Source organism: Camelina sativa, chromosome 18 (genome assembly GCF_000633955.1).
Source record: "Camelina sativa cultivar DH55 chromosome 18, Cs, whole genome shotgun sequence".
NCBI lineage: Eukaryota > Viridiplantae > Streptophyta > Magnoliopsida > Brassicales > Brassicaceae > Camelina > Camelina sativa.
The window spans coordinates 2242037-2265752 of NC_025702.1; the positions used below are offsets into that span (position 1 = coordinate 2242037).

Consider the following 23716-nt stretch of genomic DNA (forward strand, 5'->3'; position numbering starts at 1 on the left):
GGTCGAACTCGTATATCAAGGGTAATGTTGTGATCTCAGTTTCAAAAACTGATGTCTAGTAAAGAGTAAAGACAATTAAAAACGTTTTCAACAGGCAAAATTTGTTAAAATAGTAAACACTTTTGATGAAACTATTTGTAAAAAGTAAAATGAACAAGATCAGTAACTGATGTGGTTAGGTTAATGCGCAATTCACTTTTTTTTTTTTTTTTTTTTTTTTTTTNCCTTACTAATTATTTGTTGTCCACTCCCTAACAAAGTTCTGGATCTATTACCAAAACAAGGTCGCTTTATTCAGATGTGAAGAAACAAGAAGAAGAAACATAGTTCAACTGTTAAAGTCTCTGTTTCAAATATGTCTTCTTCAACAACAACAGATTCTGCAGAGTTGCAAAATCTGATCCAACGGTTTCAAAATTACAACAAACCTCATCTTCTCCCACATTTTCCTGCAAAATCTTCAGCTGTCTTAGTTTGTCTATACCAAGAACAAAGAGAAGACAAAGACGAGCTACGCGTAATCTTAACCAAACGCTCCTCTACTCTCTCTTCTCATCCAGGTAAAATCAAAATCTCTCTCAATTCAGAGTAAAGTTTTTTATCTTTATACCAGAAACAGAGGAACTTGTGTAAAAATAAAAAAACAGGGGACGTTGCATTGCCTGGAGGATTAAGAGACGAAGAAGATTCAGATGATATAGCTACTGCGTTGAGAGAAGCTCGTGAAGAAATCGGTCTAGATCCTTCTCTTGTTACAAGCATTTCTGTTCTTGAACCATTTGTTAACAAGGTAAAAAAATTACATCAAAACATCTACAGTTTCAAGTTACTAAATTTGTTATCTAATAGTTTTATCGGATATTGCAGAAGGGAATGTCTGTTGTACCAGTTATCGGATTTCTACTCGATAAGAAAGCGTTTAGACCATTACCAAATCCAGCTGAAGTAGAAGAAATCTTTGATGTTCCTTTAGAGATGTTCCTTCAGGTTCTTAAAACTGAAGATTCCCCCCTGTTTCTGGTTAAACTCCATCTCCAAACTTTACTCTTTAGTGACTCTCTTCTGTCTGGTTTTACACAGGAAAAGAACAGGCGAGCGGAGGAACGAGAGTATGAAGGACATAAATATCTTCTTCAGTACTTTGATTACTATTCCGAAGATAAACTTTATCATATGGGCACTCACTGCTGGTATTCTCATCAGAGTTGCCTCCATTGTTTATCAGAGATTACCAGAGTTTCAAGAACGTAAGCCAAGATTCTGGAATCAGCCCAATTGATTCTTGAAAAAAACAAAACTTTCATGTATAATAAGGTGATACAAATCGAATCTTCTTAGTGAGTCGAAGCATATGTTAAATGTGTTTTCAAGAATCTGTATTTAGACTAGCTGAAAACCTCGTAGAACTTCTCGGTAACGAGGATTCCAGAATCCATAGACTCTAATGGATCTTTTCTGAGTCTGTGTCTTAAACAGTTCGGTATAACGATACCAACATCTTCAGCTGTAACTTGATCTCTTCCTTTGAGTGCCGCAAGTGCTCTAGCTGCTCTGTTTGTCACTATGTCTCCTCTCAATCCATCAACGTCTAGCTCAGCACAGACCTTTGAGATCTTCACTTTCAAATCTTGATCAATCTGAACTGCAGAAAGATTGCTTCTTGCAGTTGTTATCTGCTCCTGAAGCAGCAGCTGTTCTGCTAAATAAGATTCTCGAAACTCCTTCGGATTACTATCAAAACGAGCTCGCTCTTCAACAATCTTAACTCTCAGCTCCGCATCTCTAACCGTCCCTACTTGCGCATGCATACCAAAACGGTCAAGAAGCTGTGGTCTAAGCTCTCCTTCTTCAGGATTCCCTGAACCAATTAGGATAAACCGAGCAGGGTGAGAAATCGAAATCCCTTCTCTTTCAACAGTGTTCCAACCAGAAGCAGCAGAATCAAGAAGAACATCAACTAAATGATCAATTACAAGAACATAATGTTTGATAAAAAAAAAAAGACTCATACTTGTTCAACAGAGTTGATCTCTGTGGCGACATTCATAACAGAAACATGATAACGAGATCTGTTCTTCTTAGGCTTTAATTGGATTCTCCCTGCAAAAACAGAACAACACAAACAGTTATTTAACAAATTTCTAATCTTCAATTAAGCTTCACTTGTGAGAAAAAAATTGAACTTTCTGTGTAATGAGCAGATAAAAATTGGGTTAAAAAAAGGTTCGAACCTGGTCCCGAGAAGACAGGGGAGATTGAAGATGATGAGGAAAGAGGAGAAAGACGACGAGGGCAAGTTAAGATTGGAGAAGGAGAGAATGCTCCGAGAAGAGACGCCATTGTTAGTGAGCTCTCTCTCCGATTTCGTCTCTTTTATTTTTGAGAATTCGTTTTTGTGTTGGATAAGGAGATAGAGAGAGGGAGATTCGGAGATTGAGATTGACCAATTCCACTAGAAAAACTTTTAAAAATTGCTTATAATTATATTAATTATATAATTAATATTAAACTAATCAAATCAATATGACTACTCCAAGTGTTTTAATCACAAACCAATAATTTTGAACATCATCTCAAGTGTATTTTTTTTTGGGATGAATTAGCTTTTTCAACGGTGGAATACAAAAGTTTAAAACTTTGGAGTCGTCCAATTAAGTTAAAATATGAAATTTGAATTTATATCAATTTATTTTTATTTTTACAGACATTAAGAAAAGAATTGATACTGATCTTACCTGTTCCTAAACTAAAAAAGAAAATTTCTATAAATAATATATTTTAATTATCATGTATATTTAATTATAAGATAAAAATAAACTAAATAATATAAAATTTTAAATGAAAACCTGACACATACAGCGATCTACTACATTTACCTTAATCTCACATTGATTTTTTAAAAGATATAAAAGAAAATTAAATATTTATTTTCTACATGTGTTGTAATCTTAAATCAATGATTTGACACATGTTGTGAAAAATATTGATCATGTTACTGACTAATTTTGACACATCAATATTTCAAATTAGAAGCTTACCACATGTCACTATCAATATATATCTTGTTTTTCTAAAAATCTCTATTTGGTATTAAGAACTAACAAAAATTAACAACATTATTTTTAAAAATAACTATTTACAAATTTTTTTTTTCTGTTAGTTTTCTTTTTGCTTATGACATCAAAGCTAAACCAAATATACACTTGTTGATTATTATTGGTAAATACTGATATATTTATAGTTAATATTCCGATTTTGTTAAAGAAAATAAATATTTTTTGTCACTATTAAAATCTTACCGATAGTGACATGCATTGCGATCATATTAGTGACTAGATTTGAAACTGAACGTTATATAATAAGATATGAACAACCCAAATTTCATATTATAAGATAAAATACATGTATCTAATACTTTAGAAATAAATGTAAATATTCAAAATTAAGATATAGGTAAATATCATGATCTTCTAGATCCAAAAGTTTCGGAGGTCCAAAACTAATCCCTGGAGCCTATGAAAACCGATTTAAATTTATTAGACTATGGTAGCAATATTACTCGAATTCAGTGCCATAAATTATCTCTATTTACCATTGGACCAATGCGACTTGATTTATTTCTTTTGTAAAAGGTTTCACTTTTAGTTCTTTAATTAACTTAAAAAAATTGTAACAAAAGAAATCGGACACGAAAATTGCAATTGTAGAGGTCATTGGTTCACCCAAGCTTCTAAATATATTCATTTGCATGTTGCAATAGATATAATTTTGTGAGTTGCAATTGATATAGTAGAGTCACGCATGCATTTAGTTGAAACTATAAATAAGTTTAAATGAGTTAACTATAGAAAACTGTTTTTTTTTTGTTTTCTTTTTAAAAACCATTATATATAGTCTAGAAAAAACGATAACTAGAAAATATTAAATTATAATTTGGTGTTATTTTTTCAATTTATATAAAAAATGAATTGAGGAAATATATATATATATATATATTATGAATTGTCAATACCAAAAAAAATAAAGAATTGTCATGTACACCTATAAAGCAATAATGAAACTGTACTTTTAGAGATGTGATGTCTTAACGAAGAGTGTTGAAGTTTTTTAATGTTTTAAAGTATCCAATCATGCTCTTTATGGAGATTCTCTACACAGTCATCAAATCTCGCCTTATATATTCTTCTTAAATAGATTTCATCTTCTCTTGCTCTACAGTCCCATAAGCCAGACTTTTTAAATGTTCTAAAGCTCTGATTGTGTTTAAATCCAGGTCCTTGTTTTAAAGTACACATGAAACGTGTGGTACCAAATAAATTATAAAAAATAGTCTGTAAAATACCCTCCATTTGGTATTATTGTTGGACCTAGTACATCATCTTCAGAATAATTTGAGTTCGTTCACAGTTCTATTTCCAGCGCTAGATACATAACCAAACATACAAAGACAAAAAACAAGTAGGATGATTGTGAGATTTTTCATTTAAAAAAAAAATAGATTTTTTCTTGGTTGTTTAGACTTGATTTTTCTTTCGTGTATTAATAAGCAACATATACGTCCCTATTTTTGCATTTACAGTTTTTTTTTGTTTTTCAGTTAAGATAGATTTGCTAATTTTAACTAAGATATCAAATCATGGGAGACTATCAATTTGTTTTTCAGTTTGAACGTTTGCGTACCAGCCTAGCAAAGTTTATTTCATCTATGGTAATAAGAGTTTGAACTTTTGTGTATCAGCCTAGCAGAGATTATTTCAATATTTAACGGTTCTTTTACTAGTAATTTTACTGAGAGTTTAAAATGGACCGGCCAGTACTTTAAAAGGTTTTCACTAAAATTTATTCTTTATAGTGTTTGTTTATTAATTTAAAAATCACTTAACTAATTTATAATTAATTAATTAGTCTTGTTATTAATTCTTGAAGGTTTTTTAACTCAAAACTAATTTAGGCTTACCGGAAAAAGGTTTTTGGTCTATATTTACTCTCTCTCTTTTTTTTTTTTTTTTTTTTTTTNACCTCTAATAGTATTTACTTGGGTACCATTTTGGTCGGACAAAACTTGAATTTGATTTATATTCGTTTATATGTTGTCATTAACATGTTTTTAAAAATATAAACTAGAGTATACACACCCAAAAAAAAAACTAAACTAAACGAAGTAAAATGTGAATATAATTTGATAAGAGTGGATTATAACATCATTCGAGGGTCATAATTATTCCAAACTAATATCGTTAAGACGATTATTATTCCAAACTACATGATGATAATATAAAGCATCAAAACTCATGAAAGGCTTTGAGAGGATCTTTTGGGTCAACAGCTTCTATAAGGGGAAGATCCACGGCTAATTCCTCAGCTCCAATGCCTTCTTCATTAAGCTTATTTGCTACTTCTTCAAACAATACTTTGTTACCGAGCCGACTCAAATGTAACCCATCCCTAAAATTCGAGAAAACACAAATTTAGTTAATCGAGCATAAAATAATCGGTTTCCAAAATGCACCGTATACTAGGTGTATATGTAAGAGTTAGTGTATGACCATAGACACTCTGTTTGCCAATTTGGAATTTGCTGCATTTTGGACCAAAGATCAATGACCAAAATTTGACATTCCTTAGCAACTTCTACACATGCTTTTGCGTATAGTCCGGCTACTTCATTCGTTCTTTCTGGCAACCCCGTCGTGTTTTCGATATAAGGATATCTAAAGATAAATGTCTTAAATTAGTTCAAGACGTACAAGAAAATAATGAATGACAAAAAAAAATAGAGGACTCGAACCTGAGGCGGGCCTCTTCGTGGATTGGAGGAGGAGTTATGAGAATAATGGCCGTTTGTGGCCAACGGTTCTGAGAATCATCGTTGCATAAATTTCTCATTTAATATAATAATCCATTATTTATGTAGAGGTAAGAATGTATAAAATCTTTTTCACTTTTAGTGGTTCGACAAAGTATATACATTTGGTGCTTTAGAGTTTACTTTCCCAAAAGGAGATATATATGATCAAAGCTTTGGCCTTTTAGTCGAAAAGGCAACATTTTTAAATTAGTCAATAGATTAATGCTTTTAACACTACCATTTGAAGAAAAAAAAAACAAAAAAAAAAAAGAGAGGCTAACTCAATAGTTTTAATGTAATTTTCACACCCAGTTAGTTTTTTCTTTCTTTCAATTTTAATCATTTTGTAGTCAATTGATTTTATTTTTCACTTCCGCTAAGCGTTTATATTCTAAGTGTCTCAGGACAAAAATTTTAAAATTATTTGACCACAAATTTTTTGATGCATAAACTCAGCAATTATGGCTTAATAACTCTACCAAAGTTTCTCGCAAATTAGGAAAACAAATACGACGGTAAAATAATATATTATTTGCCATTCACTTTTGCAAATAAATAGATCGAACATGAATCACCTAGTTCATATTCTCAAGTACGTAGTTCATACAAACATTTCCATATTGATGATTATTTTTGTCCATATTGATGATTATATATATGCATGTCCAGCATTAATTACCTAAATCATATTCTCAAGTATACAAAATATTTTCATATTGATGGCGATTATATATACATGTGCAACATTGATTACCTAGTTCATATAATCATATTCTCGGGTATACAAAACATTTTCATATTGATCATTATATATGCATGTGCAACATGAATTACCTAGTTCATATTCTCGAGTGTACAAAACATTTTCATATTGATGATTATATATATACGCATGTCCAAGAATAAAATGATCACCTTGAGAAACGAAACAATAGAGCGAAGATTCTGCTTGTACTCGTGAAGTGGCACATGCTGAAACCCCGAGCATCTCTCCGGCAGACACGCGTCGTTCGCACCAAAGAATACAGTCACCGCCGCCGGAGATTCTCCGCCATCTTCTTTAGCCGCCGGAAAAACTCTCTCGACTACTTTCAACGCCCATCTCGTGTTATATCCACTGTATCCTCGGAGCACCAAATCAGCCTAATAAATTTTATATCTCAAAAGTGTTAGTTATTTTTTTTTTTTGAAAAAGGGTTAAATACTAGTAAGAGCAAAAAAAAAGTGATATATTAAACATAAAAAAACTTCACTATGTCTACTAAAAATTAAAATAATCATGATTAGTAAGAAAAACTTATATATAGAAACAAAGAGTTATCAGTCAAAACCTATGTATAAGATTAATTACAAAGATATAAATATGTGTGTATATATCTATACCTTGCGGCGGAGAAGATCGGCGAGAGAAGCGCCCCAGCCACCGTCACTAAAGGATTCTTCAGTGATTGAATCACCAAAGAGAAAAATCTTCTGTCTTATCATCTTCCTCTACCTTTTTTTCTTGTTATAACTTATAAGTTCTCCTCTCTCTCTCTGTGTTTCTTGAGAAAAATGTGTTAAGAAGGAGTTGTAGTGGTTTTGCTGAAATGATCAAGGAAAGGCTTATCATTGGAGATACAAAAATAAAATAAAAATAAAATAAAAGTAGATGCACTAAATGCTATCACCCACTACTCACCGACCTTTCATGTTTTATTGTTTAATAACACTAATAGAAAGATATACCTACAAATGTCAATAACACATGTTTATGCACGACCACATTTTATGAAGGTTTATGTATCTATTGAGAGGATTTTTTTTAATTAATTAATATTCATTTTAAAAAACCCTAACCGGCTGGCCGAGGCTTTACACATTTTTTATCCAATTACAAAACAGAAAAAAAAAAGAGGTTGCTGAATCCAATCATGAAGCTCAGATTCTATGTGATCTCACGGAAAGTAGAGAGATCAAACCTTAAATCCGGCGAGGTTCAAGGTCCATGGCCTAGCGACGCCACCGAAGAATCGAAGATCAACGGCGGAAGAAACCCGATTCCCACCATCGACCTCTTTCCTCCGGTAGACCACTTAAGCTACAAACCTCCTCGAAAGTTAATCCCTCCGACAAACCAGATCGACAATGTTAGATCCCGACCTAGCAACCTAACATACTGGCATCTAACCCTTCTCTTCTAGATCCGGACTCCCCAATTTCCCAGAGCAGAAACTCTTCAATCCGGACGGGTGGAAGCTAATCGCGGTGAGACAGAAGATTGATGGCTCAGACAAAACTTCTGAACACGGAGCCCACGACCGCCATCTAAGATCCAAAAGAGACCTACTGTAAACCAGCTCGTCACACAGCAAACCCACACTACAAGAAAACATGGAATTGTCGACTACAAAAACAGTCAGTAAACAGTCGCAAATACCTAGTGACGACTGAAAACCGTAGTCGCTAAACAGAGCGTCGCTAAAATAATCAGTCGCTAAAGAGTCGGCAAATAGCTACGAATTGGCGACTGATAGTTTTGGTCATTGTTCCCTCGCGAAACAGTCGCTAAAATGGCGACTGAGTTGCAACGCTTTAGTGACTGATTTGGTTACTCATTTGCGACTGTTTTGGTTACTGATACGTGTACGTTTTCGTGACTGTTTAACGACTGTTTAATTATCGATTTATCAGGTTTTTTTCTTGTAAATCCGGTCAAATTGAATTATTTGATTTTGTAATACCAAAACAGATTATGAAAACTATAACTAAAACTTAACAAACATGAAATTAAACAAAGAAGTCTCAACATACATAAGTTCTAAAAAAAAACATCCAAACACAAATTCTAAATGTTTAAGTACAACCATTACAAATGTTAAGGTCATGAGGGAAGGAGGGATAGTGAAGGAACCACCTAACTTTGAACATCAGCAGGGTTGGGGTTATTCGTTTCAGACTCGAGGAAGGCAACATAGTTTGGGTTAGTCTTGAGGAAGCTCACCAAGCGTTTGATCTCTGCTTGTTGCTCAGCTGCAACCCGGGAAGCCTCAGCTTCACGCTCTGCTTGTAGAACTGCTTGTTGCTCGATTTTGCGGTTAGCTTCTTCAAGCTGTTGTTGCAGNACGTGTACGTTTTCGTGACTGTTTAACGACTGTTTAATTATCGATTTATCAGGTTTTTTTCTTGTAAATCCGGTCAAATTGAATTATTTGATTTTGTAATACCAAAACAGATTATGAAAACTATAACTAAAACTTAACAAACATGAAATTAAACAAAGAAGTCTCAACATACATAAGTTCTAAAAAAAAACATCCAAACACAAATTCTAAATGTTTAAGTACAACCATTACAAATGTTAAGGTCATGAGGGAAGGAGGGATAGTGAAGGAACCACCTAACTTTGAACATCAGCAGGGTTGGGGTTATTCGTTTCAGACTCGAGGAAGGCAACATAGTTTGGGTTAGTCTTGAGGAAGCTCACCAAGCGTTTGATCTCTGCTTGTTGCTCAGCTGCAACCCGGGAAGCCTCAGCTTCACGCTCTGCTTGTAGAACTGCTTGTTGCTCGATTTTGCGGTTAGCTTCTTCAAGCTGTTGTTGCAGGCTTCTGAAAGAAGAAGAGCTTCCAAGGAACTTCCGCTTGCCGTTGATGAAACTCCCTAGGCTTCCAACTCCAAAGTATGTTCCTCTATCGCTTATGAAAGTAGACTGCATAACAAAACAGAGATAAAGTTAACATCATTACTTACCAATGAAAAACTTAATAGCATATTAGAAAGAAGCAACATTACCTGAAGAAAGAGCTCATCATCCTCCTCGTGTGATAGCTCCGATCGACGTGATGTACCATCAGAAGACTCGTCATTGTCCAGAGCAGCCAACTTAGCTTCCCTTTTTTTTTCTTATATGCCTCATGAACTGCTTGCGCCTTATTATCCACAAAAGTCCCAACTTTTTTGGTATGAGTCCTGACAAAAACTTCAGGAATAGTTGGCGGTCTTCCCTGATTGGAGTCCTGAGGAAAACTTCAGAAAACTTCGAGAATTCTGGTAGATCCGTCGCACATGCGAGAGGTTGAGGAAAAGGACGCCTGATTGGAGTTTCGCCGGAAGGGGATGCTCCTGGAAAGCTCCTCAAGTTCTGGAACAGGTTTGTCGGAGGTGGATACTCTCCGTAATTTGCCACTGGAGGATTGGGACAGGAATTCCCTGAGAATCAGTGTCTGGGTCTCGCTGGTTCGCCAGCGTGAAGGCATAATGGCTGGGAAGATTCGCGGGTCTTTGATTCGCCGGTTGTGAGGTTCCAGCGGTTGGATTTGAGGAGTTTCTTCTTCCTCCTTCTCTTTTCTTTACTCCGACCATCAACAACAAAAGAGAAACAAGAACGGGATGAAGATTTAGCGTTTTCTCGGGGAAAAAGAGAAATGAGGGATTATGGTTTTCTCGGGATGAAGATGAGATCAATTTGAGTTTGGGACGTTTTCTTACGGACCAAATTTGGTTTACGGCCCAAATTAAATAAATCAGTCGCTGAATAGTAGCTGCTTAGTCGCAACCATTGGCGACTGAAAAACCGGTCGCCAAATTAGTCGCAAATTGGCGACTACAATGCGACATTATACATTAGTATCGAGTTAGCGTCTATTTGGTGACTGTTTTATTTGTGTAGCTATTGATTAGCAACACAATCGCAATTCAGTCGCTAAATTTAGCGACTGTGTTTTAAGTCGCAAATTGCAGTCGACAATTCCATGTTTTCTTGTAGTGCCACCATATCCTTACCGACTTCCGCCGTAACCGCAGATTCTAGGAGGACGGTTAAGCCGTGAGGAACTCTGAAGCTAACCATCCGACGTCTTCAAACAGGGGCTCGACTACAAAGCTCCTCTTCCGCCTGACCAGATCCACAACTACATCAGCATGGATACACACCACACCGCCGCTGACGGAGAAGAGAGCCTACTCACCATTGAACCTTCGATGCTAACCTCGACCACTTGACATGATATTGAGAGGATTTGATTTGTGACAAAAAGGTAAAAATATGTTAAGAATAGCTAATATAAGATGTGGTAAAAGCTGGGTAAGATATACGATGCAATAAGTTATAAGAGCACTTCCATTCGAATAAAACAATTTTGAGGCTCATAAAATTTTTAAATATTTTATTGTGTATTTTTAAAAAATAAAAACTTCTAAAAGATTAATTAAAATTATGCTCATCCGATGATAAAGCTTTTATTGAGGTTCTTATTTTTTAAAAATATGATTTTTATCTGAAGTAAAATATAATTAGTTTGAATGTTCACATATTTTAAATTTTACAAAGATAAGAAATTATTGTATTTCATATATTTTTAAGCATCAATTTTTAAACATACAAATTATAAAATCATAGTAAAAATAGAAATACAAATCATAAATGAGAAAATAGATTAGTTGTATTCTTGATTGTAATCTTGATTTGTGCCAAACTTTTGCCATATATGCTCAATCAAATCATCTTGCAAGTGTTGATGTGTTCTTCTATCACAAATGTCATTTCGCGTGATCATCATATTGGTGAGGTTTGAAAGCCTCTCCGTAGAATATTTGAAGTCCACATGTGAAGTTTTGTTTGATTTTGTTTGTTCGAATTCTGTTATATCAAACTGCGTATACCCATCGTGTTCGTCTTCTATTTCATATTGTGTAGTATGATACACGCTCTTATTATCTTTCCAATTTTTTCCTTATCATGGATAAGAGCAGGGTTTTTGACTATAGTAAATCGAGCTTGCAAGAATCCAAAAGCATGCTCGACATCTTTACGAACAAATAAGGATGCCTTTAGACCTTCTGGAAGCTGAATAAATTGGATAAAAATAGCCCATTTTGGATAAATAGTATCGGTGAGATAGTAGCCCAATTTATACTCGCACCCGTTGACAATATAATTCACCTTTGGAGCACGACCTTGCAATTATCATCAAAACCTGGTGAGCGATCAAGAACATTGATATCGTTTAATGTACTTGGAGGTCCAAAAACGCGTGTCATATTTAGAGACTTGTGACGTTACAGCCTCTAAAACGATGGTTGGCTTTCTAGATCCACATGTATATTGATCTTTCTATGCGGTTGGGCAATTCTTCCACTCCCAATACAAAAAATTGATGCTTCCTATCATCCCGGGAAATTCGTGTATCTCTCCAATATCGAGTAGTCGTTCAAGATCCGCTGGTGTGGGTCTCCTTAGGTACTCATCTCCAAATAAATTTATGATTCCTTGAAAAAAATATTTCAAGCATGAAATCGCAGTGGTTTCACTAACCCAGAGGTATACATCAACCCCGTCAGCTGCACAACCAAATGCCATCATATGAATTGCTGTTGTAGACCTATGTATTGTAGAGAGAACAAACCTTCCAGTAGCATCTTTTCTTTGTTGAAAGAATGGAATTTCACTCGAGAGTCGATCAACAATACGCATGAACAAGAGCTTGCTCATTCTAAAACGACGACGAAATAGTTGAGAAGGGTATGTTGTATTTTCACAAAGATAATCGTTCCACAAGCGGTTGTGTCCTTCTTCACGATTTCTTTTAACGTGTGCTCGCTTTTTCTTTGGCTTTGTTGCTTCTTGATGACCACCATGTTGACTTAAATGATTTTCTATCGCTTGATCGTAATTTGATTACAAACATTATCAATGCATTCATCAATGGTATCATCAAAATTATTACGGGAAGATTATGCCATTTTTGGAGAGTGTTTGATTTGTAAAAGTGAAAAAAAAAATATGGAGAGTGTTTGATTTGTAAAAGGGAAAGAAAATATTGAGAGTGTTTGATTTTTAAAACAAAATAATTGTGAAATTTGTTTTACCAAATTACATGAGTTTTATAGAAAAGTTTGTGGTCTATAAACGTTGCAAATTTGTCGTCTAGAAACATTGCAATTGTCACAGAGAGAACAAGTATGAAAAGAAAGTTTGTGGTATAAGAAAGAAAAAAACAAAACTTGTAAGAAAATAGTGGTGTGGCTAGGAAAAAACAAAAGGAGAACAAATACAATATTCAAAAATTTGTTATGGGGAAGAGGATAAAAGTACAAGTACAAAAATTAGTGGTTCAAATACAAGGCTCACATGGTTGGTGATATCCCAAAAATACAAATAATTCAAACTCATTCTATAAGAGTTTGTAATGGGAATATGGTTTTTGTGCTGACGCTCACGGCACACATAGTTGGTGAGACCCCATGGGAACTTCAAGAGCCTCCAAATGAAGTTTGTCATGCAAACAAGAGATATCAACCACCAAAACTCTACTGAGAAACAAACTTTTGCAGTATTACAAAACCAATACTACTATTATTACATGGTACTCTTTATACTCAGCTGGTCATCTTTACACTCGGCTCAATTATCAAAGTGGTTCATAAATTGTCTATATACGTATGAGACATACAGTCAATATCCTGTCAAATTGGAAACAAGAACACAACAAAAAAAAGCACCAAATATCATGAACGCAAACTCATTCTACACAAAAATACATGGAAATACAAAAGATATATATAAATTGATATATTACTTATACAAAAGAAACATATATTACTCATACAGAAGAAACATTCAAATGTACATAAACTAATATAACATAAACTCAAAGAACATAAACTCTCAAACTGAATTGCTTGACAACAAGTCATTAATAAGCTTGTCTTTCAAAGCAATTTTTGTTTCACTAAGTTGATCTGTTTTTGTAAGTAGGTTTTCAAGCATGATATGGTTACTATGCTTCTATTTTAAAGCAAAATTCTTCTCTTTCAAAGCACAATCTTGTCGGTTTAGCTCAAGCAGCCTCTGAACCTCCATCATCTGAAACTCTAAGAAAGTCTTCCATTCTCCCTCAACGGTGCATGTATTGTTAACATTATTTTTCGATTTCCCTTCGAAACCTTAACACCAGGGGGATGATTGATAGATTCATCCTCTCCATGGATTTGTGGAAGCGAGCTTGGGGACTGTGCAGAACCGTCCTCACATTTTCTTATTTTTTGTGGTTCTAGTCCCTTTAGTATATGAAGAAGCACACCATTTTTGATCATATCTAAGATCTCGCCAAGCATGCTCCAGGGTGAACTTAACCTTGTGATCATTGAAGTAGATTTGGTTTGCTAGCTTCATCACATCATCCTCATTTTGGCCACTTGATTTCTCCTTTGTGGTAGCCTCATAGCATCCAACAAACTTAAAGACTATATCATTTATCTTCCCCCACCTCTGCTTACAATGACTTGCCTCTCTATGTGGTCGACTTGCAACCTTCGGACTTGCTGCAAAATACTTTGCAATCCGTGTCCAAAAGGTTCCACCTTTTTGCTGATTTGAAACTACTCGATTCTTGCTCGTGTTTAGCGATGCACTGATGAGCACAACATCATTTGGTGTCCATGTATTCTTGATCTACGGTCTACATTTGTGTTTCCACCTTCACTTGAAGCATCAGCATATTAGCTACTAAAAACAGCGAATTGGGATGCATTAACTTCAATACTTGATGAAACACTGTCATACGGATTGGCGTCTGGACTGTAGGTTTCTTGTTGACTATTGTATCATCCGTGAACTAAACTAGATGGATTACGGATGTCGATCGACTTCCCTTATATATTATGGCATGCGGGCTTAGGCCCCATGAGGAGCCAATATTATGGCATGCAGACTAAGGCCTGAAGAGGAGCCAAGAAAGACTCAAGATTAGGCCTATGAGTAAAAAGGAAAATACAAAATTTGAGAGCAAATAATGTTGTTGAGTTTGCATTCGAAAAACGGTTTTTCTCTATGTTCCACAGTCGTACTTAATTATGAACTGACATGAAGTCAGTAAAAAGGCTAAAGATCCTAACCTTTTTGCTTGTATCAACATATATGAAATGTTTTATTACCATAAAATCATCTGAAGCTGTTACAACTTTTTCAATCTGTGACGGTGACCTACACAAGAGATATGGCACCGTTTAGTTGTTAGCTAGTTGAAAGCAGTGAATAAAGAATTAACTTTTTATTGTTTCTTATTGTTGAAATGATTGATTCAAGAAAAATAGAAAAAGGTAAAGTGGATTTACCAATCTACTGCAGTAACTTCAAAGTCGTGGCCTTTTAAGAGTGTAGGAACTACGTGAGGCTTATTGACCTGAAATTAGTAATGGTTATTTAAGCATAGATAAGTCTTGAAACAATTGATTTGTTAGAATATGTCAAACAAAGTAACAAAGGACTCAAACATGCCATCTGTAAGTGTTTCCATCGTTTGAACCGCTCAAAACATATTCACCATCAAGACTAATCATTTTCAGTAGAGGAATATTGAGATAGTGAGTGGGCAGGTGAAATATTTTGTATAAGGAAATCAATTGTGTGATTAAAGTAAAAATTGTGGAGAAGGCATTACCCTTACGAAAAAAACCTATTCGGCAGCCAGAGAAAGATTGTTCAGATCCTTTGTCAAGCTGCAACGTGTTGTATAAATAGATTTTGCAACAGATTGTTGAAATAGAGAGAAATTGTTAAATTAAATCTGGAATCAGGTTTGACGAAACTCTCTCACTAAGAGAGGTTATAGTCATAAAAAGCAAACCTATTGTCCTTGCATGACGTTGTGAGAAGGATTCCACTTGAGTCTTGAAACGAGGATACTATACCATGTAATCTTTTTTCCTGAACAAATATTTTTTTTATTAAAAAAACAGGATAAAGATTAGCCTAATTCATCCTTTCAGTCAGATTGAGGGTTTAAGCACATTCAGAACAAACATGTGATGTTATCTCAGTCTAGGAAAAGGGAGCTTAGCTTACCTAAGATCAGTTTAAGATTAAACTCATAAAAAAAAAACATGATATCTAATAGCCACACTCTCAAACAATGGACAAGACCGATGGAAACAAACAATATATGCCTAAACTCATCTTCAATCATGCTAATTTCCTTAGCCCTAAGTTTAATCATGCCTACGAACACAGAAATAAACTGATTTCGAATAGCACTAATTTCCAAAATTAAAGAATCCTAATCTCTAAACCTTACCTAACACTAATTCATATAATCAGAAATAGAAACATACAATGAGAAAGACAATTGTAGAATAAAACCTCCGAATTGGTCCAAGAAAAGCTTCAATTTGGTGAATGAGATTCAGCGTTTTCAATGAACAGACTCACCGATTATCTGAACCACAATTGCTGTTGAGACTCGGTTACGGTGGAGATGATGATAAAACGCCCGATAACCTCAAATAACAATTCGATTGTCGACGATTCTCGTTCTTTGATTTCGTATTTGAGAGATTTTCGCGTAAGAGAGAAAGAGAAAAAGAACAAAAAAAAGGCGAAATAATTTATTTTTTATGTATTAAACTTTCTTTCAATGAGACGGTGACACATCTTAATAAGAGGCACCATTTATTGATTCAAAATTAGAGTTACCTCTTATTCTTTTCTCTATTTTTGATTTATTTTTTCTCTTATTTTCACATAAGAACCGACCAAAATCTCTCTGTTGGAGATGATGGTCTAAGATAGCTAGAGATATAGTCACAGATGACAGATGTGTGTGATAAGAATTTGGTATAACATCAGTACATCACTCATTGAAAGAAAAATACAAAAAGTGATAAATAAAGTTATTTAACCACTTGCACTATAATCTACAGTAGTAATTTTATAAACTAATTTAAAAAATGTCATTACTTATCTAATATTTATCAAATGATTGATGACGTGACGTCGTACCACCGGTTTTTTATCATTAAACTTTATAATTATCGCCACATTTATACTAATCGTCTAACCGCACCGTTTATTGGTTACATAAAGTAAATTTTAATATACAGTAAATGTCAGTGATCTAGAGAAAACTTTAACTAAAATTTTAAATTGTGTAACATTTAATAAATTCACACGTTATGTTATATTGTAGTTTGCGGTAGGGAAAATGATTCATTTATTATTATGAATTAATATTGTATGAACACTTGTTTTGTAACATTGCGACTGATTGTTCATGTATTATATTTGTATGAACACTTTGTTTTAGTAGGGAGTTTTTGTTTACTTTTGTTTTCGTGTATCAATTAAGCATATGCTGACTGTTTCTGATTAATAACTAAAGCTTATTTAATAGTGAATAATTTCAGATGTTACAAAAAAAAAAAAAAAACTAAAGCTTATTTATTACAAAAAGAAACAGTTAAACAGTCGCAAATGTTACAAAACAAAAATGTCTATATGTTTTCATAACATTACTCTCTAGACTCGTCACCGTTATAATTATATTAATGATCCTTTCTTATACAAAATCAGTATATATAAAGTCTTATTCGAAATGTTCATGAATGAAAATAACTAAAACAGAAATTATATATTCGAAAGATCATAAAATGAGAATCAATCTGTTGTTCATCGTGGCATTGTCTTTTCTAGTCTCAGTTCAGTCATTACCGATGAAACCAACTCTAAAATACGAGTCAATCTTTAATTTCGGCGATTCTCTAAGCGATACCGGAAATTTTTTGATATCCTTGGGTGCTTACATTCCGAACATTGGAAGACCACCGTACGGACAAACTTTTTTTAACCGTTCCACCGGTCGTTGCTCCAATGGACGTCTCATCATCGATTTCATTGGTTCACTTCTCATCTCTCTCAAAAAATAATTACTATCACCTCTATAAGTAAAACTGTAAATATAATATCAGTTGTATATATGATATATCTACTTCGATTTAATATGATAATTTTTGGATATTGGCGAAAAATGAAACTTATGAGCAGAAAGTATATGATTTTTCATGCAGCTGAGGCAAGTGGACTACCATACCTTCCACCGTATCTCCAAAGTGCACGGACGAACAATTCGGTAGATTTCAAGAGGGGAGCAAATTTTGCGGTGGTTGGAGCAACGGCGAACGAGTTTAACTTCTTTAAAACAAGAGGTCTTTCAGTAACGTTGTTGACGAACAAGACACTGGATGTTCAACCTGATTGGTTCAAGAAGTTGAAACCTTCTTTGTGCAAAACCAAACCAGGTATTTTTTTTTTTTTAAATACATTAATTATTTTTTAAATACATAATTATATTTATCTTGAAACTTCAAAAGTTTCAAATACAAAAAATTAATAACTGTTATTTTTGCATAATCTTCATTATTTTGTATTTGCAGAATGTGACAAATATTTTAGAAAATCTCTGTTTTTCGTCGGAAAATTGGTGGAAACGATTATAATTACCCTCTTTTAGCATTCCGAAGTTTTAAAAATGCAATGGATTTGGTACCATTCGTCATTGACAAAATCATCAATGTCACAAGTGTAAGTAGGAAGTATTTACATTAAATTTTCATATTCTTTTAAAAATGGTAACTAGTCCAAATATTCGTTCATTAGCTAGCGAATTTGGTTTATTTTAATTTTAAGGCCTTGATAGAGGAAGGTGCGGTGACACTGATGGTTCCAGAAAACTTTCCGATCGGTTGTATGGCGGGTCTATTAGAGCGGTTTAATGATAATAATAGATGACTCTATAATTCGAGGAACCAATGCCACAAGCCATTGAACAGTTTGGCTAAGCTTCACAACGATAAGCTCAATAAAGGCCTTCAGGCTCTAAGGCTAAAATACCCTCATGCCAAAATTATGTATGCTGATTATTACAGTTCCGCCATGCAATTCTTCAACTCTCCTGCCAAATACGGTAATCCGAGAATTCGATATTTTTTCCTAGTTAAAAGACATGTCTAGCGGGTTAACAAAAAAAAGAAGTGTTTTAACAGTTTTGAAAGAAAAGAAAAAAGTGTATTTAAATATTGGTACAATCAATTTTGATACTTTATTTGATATGGTGTTTTTTAATTTATAATAGGTTTCACTGGAAGTGTCCTAAAGGCATGTTGTGGAGGAAGAGATGGAAAATACAACGCGAAACCAAACGTGCGGTGCGGAGAAACGGGTTCGATCACTTGCAAAAATCCATCAACGTACGCAAATTGGGATGGAATGCACCTAACTGAGGCAGCTTACCGCCACATTGCAACTGGTCTCATCTCCGGCCGTTTTACCAGACCTGTTTATAATAACACTAACTCACCTTTATAAGTCGTATTTTCTTAAAGAAAAATATTACATTTAATTTATAATTGAAAACCTATAAATTCGATCATATTCACATGAGGCTCGATCTGGAGCATAAGCAGATCATATTTTCGGGTTTAACTTTATTAACGACAATTTTGGGAAGAGAAAAAACTAAAAATAAATTTCATTAACAAAAAACATTCAAAACATTAGTATTTCACACAAAACTTTATAACTAGCGGAGGTTTCGTTAGGTAATAAATAGCTTATAAGCAAACAGGTTGTGACACATGGATTTGAAATTTTGAACCCATAAAAAACCACTCAGTGACAGACCTCGCTAAACTTATCTTGGATGCTTTCAAATTAAGGGAAGCAGATCTAATGGTCCACAACCTAGCACATATTATCTGTGTCCATGTATTAGACGGTCCATTATAATGGGACAACAAGAAAACACACACACATAAACACAAAGGTGTAAGCATGTGTCAAGATACGGCAGCTTCCTCAGGAAGCCTTTCAAGAATTAAGTTTGTGATTTTTTACACCAAGCTAATAGATTAGTTCACTTCGTTGAACTCCAAGTTGCACCCTCCCTTACCGAACTTGGGGGGACTGATTGTAGGAGGGTGATTTAGCACTACCCGGTTAGCCCGGAGTAAACCAGCACATACAGGATTTAAGGAACAAAGCAAGGCCCGACCCATCAAGACTCTCAGCTCGGAGAAGGTTGTTAAAGGAGGATTACCGAGTTGATACCCCAGCTAGACCTAGACGTCGACTTGGAGGGCAATGTAGTGGAATATATAGAGAATATGCACCAGTTGAAGAGAAAGGAAAAGTTCCCTCGTATAAGGAAACTACACATATTGGAGATCGAATTCCCGAAGTATAAAAAGGAGAAGAAAAAGCTCCAACAAAACAATTCTTTTTTGACAAGACAATTCTTTTTTGACACTCAAGAACCCTAGACTCGACAGCTACTAGAAAACCCTAGTTGTACCCTTACGAAAGTAAAGGATTCTTGTAAACAAACTGTTGAATCTTGTTCTTGAATCAATTAAGATCTCTTTCTACTTGTTAAGCTTGTGTTAACTGCTCGGTTTACAGTTCGTACACAAATCATTACACTAATAGACTGGGAAAAAAACGTAGTGAATTATGTACATAGCAAGTAGTAAATATTCAGGTAAATGACAATGAAATTAGCAAAAGGACGCGGAAAATTAGAGTACGTTACTTTTAAATGAACCCTTTAGAAAGTTTATTGATCTTAAGATAATAGATTCACACATTTACAGGACATTTGATAAACTGGAAGCCCACATAAGAAAATATTTTTGAATTTACATGTTTTGCAGCAAAGATAAAAATAAATCCTGTTTAAAAAAGAAAAAGAAAATCCTAAAAAAGTCTGTTTGGTAAATTAAATGTCCACCATAGAAAAATATCATGTTACAGAAAATTACTCTTTTTACGTAACAATTATATCTATTCATTCAAAAAAGTTGAAATCTACAATGAAATGAGTTTATCAATTTTTTTTTTTTGTAAATTCCATATTTTGGATTTTTGAAAAGTTCAAATATTTAAGAAATTATTACTTTAATATATATATAATATAAATAGAACTAAAGCAAAAATATTCAAGAAATTAGTACTTTTATAAGAAGTCATAGTACATATTTTTTTTTACTTCGGGCACTGATAATTGCAACGACATATGAAGTTTATCCTGTCTTTGGCCAGAGAACAACTCGCCAGCCCTTGCCTCTTCAACACATATATCAACCCACACTCTTGGGAATCACACTTACTCTTTTTAAACAGAATTTCCTCACAACTAAATGGTGCTGAATTCACATTTCCGACCACTCCTGTTTATTACACCAAAATTTATATGAAAATATAGTTTTTCATTAAAAGAAATTTGTTTTGATACAAAATAATAACATGGCATTCATAAAAGAAAAAAGATCGATTATTTGTGATATATTTAGTCGATATTAAATATATAGATACATACCAAGCACGAAAATGTTGAAGATGGCTAAAACGGTGAACAAGAGTTGAATGTGTTTAGTCATCGTAGACGATAGAAATGGATTGATGTTGTTTTTCAAATGATAAAAAGAAAGAACATAATGTGTTATAATTAAGAAGTTATTTTCTATTTCACTTTTAAACAAATCTATTTTTGGCTATGTATCTCCTTAAATTGTGATTTGAGTCGACTGGCTTTAGATTAACGCAAACTCCGTTTATTTGTATTGATCTGGTCAATTCAAACTCGAAAATTTTGTTAATCTAATCTATATAATAATAACAATCTGAAAAAATGCGACCAACAGTTGTGTATTTTCAATCGTACCTTTTGAATATTGAAAAAATACGACCAACAATTGTGTTTTTTATGAAAAGGTACAACTGTTCACTGTAAAGTTGTGTTGATTGGAACATTCGTGTCTTTTGAAATATATATATATATATATATATATATTTGTTTATTCGAACTGTTTTCATTTTTTTGGCCATGACACAAAATCAACTAAAGTTTCAATCTCACCGGTTTTTACATTCTAAATTATTTTCTAACATTCATTCTTTTAAAAGTCAAGAAATTTTTCTAATTCTTGATTTAACAAAAAGATTTTTGGAATGATGAATCTAATTTACATTTTTTAGTTAATTTTAAATAGAAAAGTTTAATGAAAATACCAAGAGTGTTTTTCCAAGAGTTAGATGGATTACATAGTGAGTTTTTGGATTTGACTTTTCATTATGGTAATAAAGATGCTTTCTATTTAAAAGTTGTTTATATGGGTTGCATTTCAAAATTTGGAAGCTGCATTAACATTACTACAAAGTCCAGATCTGAAAATATATCCTCAAGCTATATGGCTATCTTGTATATTTTTTATTTATGTTGGACGGTTTAATTGTAATAAATGTGAAATGAATCATTTTAAATGGTATTCTTTTCCAGATAAAATTTCATCTGTTAGAAGGAAAACAATGATTCCGATTTGACACTTCAATATAAAAGGAGGAAATTTTTTTAGTCAACTAATTAATCAACACAAATTTAGTTTTATGAAATCATGTAACTGTTTATTTGTTTGCTATAAATGTAATTTACGACATCAAATTATATATTTCTTACAAAATGTATAAAAGAAACATATATATTTCATTTACTTTAATTCAAATAATTCATTTACTCACCGTTACCGTCCCGGACCGGCTGCACTACGTCACATACGAAAGTACCAGAAAATTACTGAATTGTTTATTCGTAAACTACCTTTTCAACGTCTTGTTCGCGAGATAGCCCAAAAAAAAAATAGTATGGATCTCATGTTTCAGAACTATGCTATGCTCGCACTCCATGAGGCAGCGGAAGCATATTTGGTGGGTTTGTTCGAGGACACAAATTTGTGTGCACTACATGCCAACTGCCAAGAGAGTCACTATCATGCCCAAAGACATTCAATTGGCCAAACGCATTCGTTGAGAAGGTTTTTGAATCTAATAATAGTTCTGGACTAAATATTTTTAATATATGTTAATGCTGTTTCGTAGTTTGTGGGAGAAGATAGACTTATGAATATAGTTTGCGATTCTTACTCTAAAAAAACCCTTAGTTGTTTTTTATATAATATATTGCTGATTTGTTTGATCCTATTTGCTTTTTGTTTGTAAAACACTTTATTTCATGCAATTTAATATGTAATCAAATATTTCTTTAAAAAATTGTGCCAATTTACGTAGCATATTAAAAGTGATTTGGTTTGACCGACATACCGAATGTACTATATAACGTACGTTGTTAATTCTTAAGTTAAGTGTTCACATTTTGTTGTAAAATTTACAATAATATTAATCCGTTAAAAGATCACACATTTTAAGTGAAGAAGTATAATTCGTTAGTCCGTTGTCTTTCTCTTTTGTAGGCATAAGATAAAAAAATAACTGAATATTCTAATTCAATATTTGGAAATACTAAGAATTGGACATATAAATACGAATAAAAAAGCCATCAACTTCTATCTGTTTTGTAACCCATCAACTATTAAAAGAAAATAAAAAAAATTAACTGATAAGTCGTAATGTACAATTTTAAAAAGAATCTACATTAAAGCGACATATTGGACAAAGGTTACTTGTATTTAACCATCTTCCAATACATTCTTTTCCAAATTTATGTCCACATGCTAAAATCACAATCTCAGATCCATTTAAAAATGATTTTAAACATATTACGCACTTTTCCTGAAGGCCACATTGTTCGTCGTTGTATAGTTGTACACTTAAGCCTTCTATTGCTTTCTTAGATGCTGGTTGAAATTTCACTTCTGTAGTCTCGAAAGATTCTTCAAATAGTAGGTTTTCATGAATGTCATAATCACTCCCAAACAAATATGCAAAAGTACTGAATGAAATATTGAGGATATTTTTCCTACTGTATCCTTCTGCAAAAACAATATCTGATGCCAACATAATCATATTTGAAATCACTACATCTGCATCTTCTGCATCCACGCCAGCTATTACTCAAGAGTAATACAAATCTTCTTTTATAGCGTTTTCTTCTTCATTAATAAATTCTTCTATTGTAAATGTGTAAAACAACTTCTCAATCTCTCTTTCTGTTTGAATAATTTTAGCCTCAACATTGATTTTACCTTCATAAACATGATTAGACCCACTTTCTATATTAACATTAAATGAATGCATCACCGTATTCATCAATGTAGACCAAAACG

The 23716-nt window shown here is 33.5% G+C and overlaps 1 protein-coding gene and 4 pseudogenes across 1 annotated transcript; 2 read left to right on the forward strand and 3 right to left on the reverse strand.

Moving 5' to 3' along the window:
- On the forward strand, nt 262–1292 carry LOC104760309 (annotated as a pseudogene).
- LOC104760308 lies at nt 1194–2422 on the reverse strand (annotated as a pseudogene).
- On the reverse strand, nt 4116–4483 carry LOC109130452 (annotated as a pseudogene).
- On the reverse strand, nt 5154–7481 carry LOC104760310 (GDSL esterase/lipase At5g45920). Its single transcript, XM_010483214.2, has 5 exons — nt 7232–7481; nt 6764–6991; nt 5789–5856; nt 5547–5711; nt 5154–5445 (listed from the first exon to the last, which is right to left on the reverse strand). The coding sequence occupies exons 1-5, from the start codon at nt 7331–7333 to the stop codon at nt 5283–5285; spliced, it is 726 nt and encodes a 241-aa protein (XP_010481516.1). The 5' UTR covers nt 7334–7481; the 3' UTR covers nt 5154–5282.
- On the forward strand, nt 17255–18968 carry LOC104763071 (annotated as a pseudogene).

What these genes read in the sequence shown, in the direction of transcription:
- LOC104760310 (XM_010483214.2), bottom strand. Translation starts at nt 7,333, where the DNA reads ATGATAAGACAGAAGATTTTTCTCTTTGGTGATTCAATCACTGAAGAA. An exon ending in CACGAAGAGGCCCGCCTCAG is followed by an intron (nt 5,712 to 5,788) that starts GTTCGAGTCCTC and finishes ATTTATCTTTAG; the next exon opens with ATATCCTTATATCGAAAACA. An exon ending in TGGCAAACAGAGTGTCTATG is followed by an intron (nt 5,446 to 5,546) that starts GTCATACACTAA and finishes CTCGAATTTTAG; the next exon opens with GGATGGGTTACATTTGAGTC.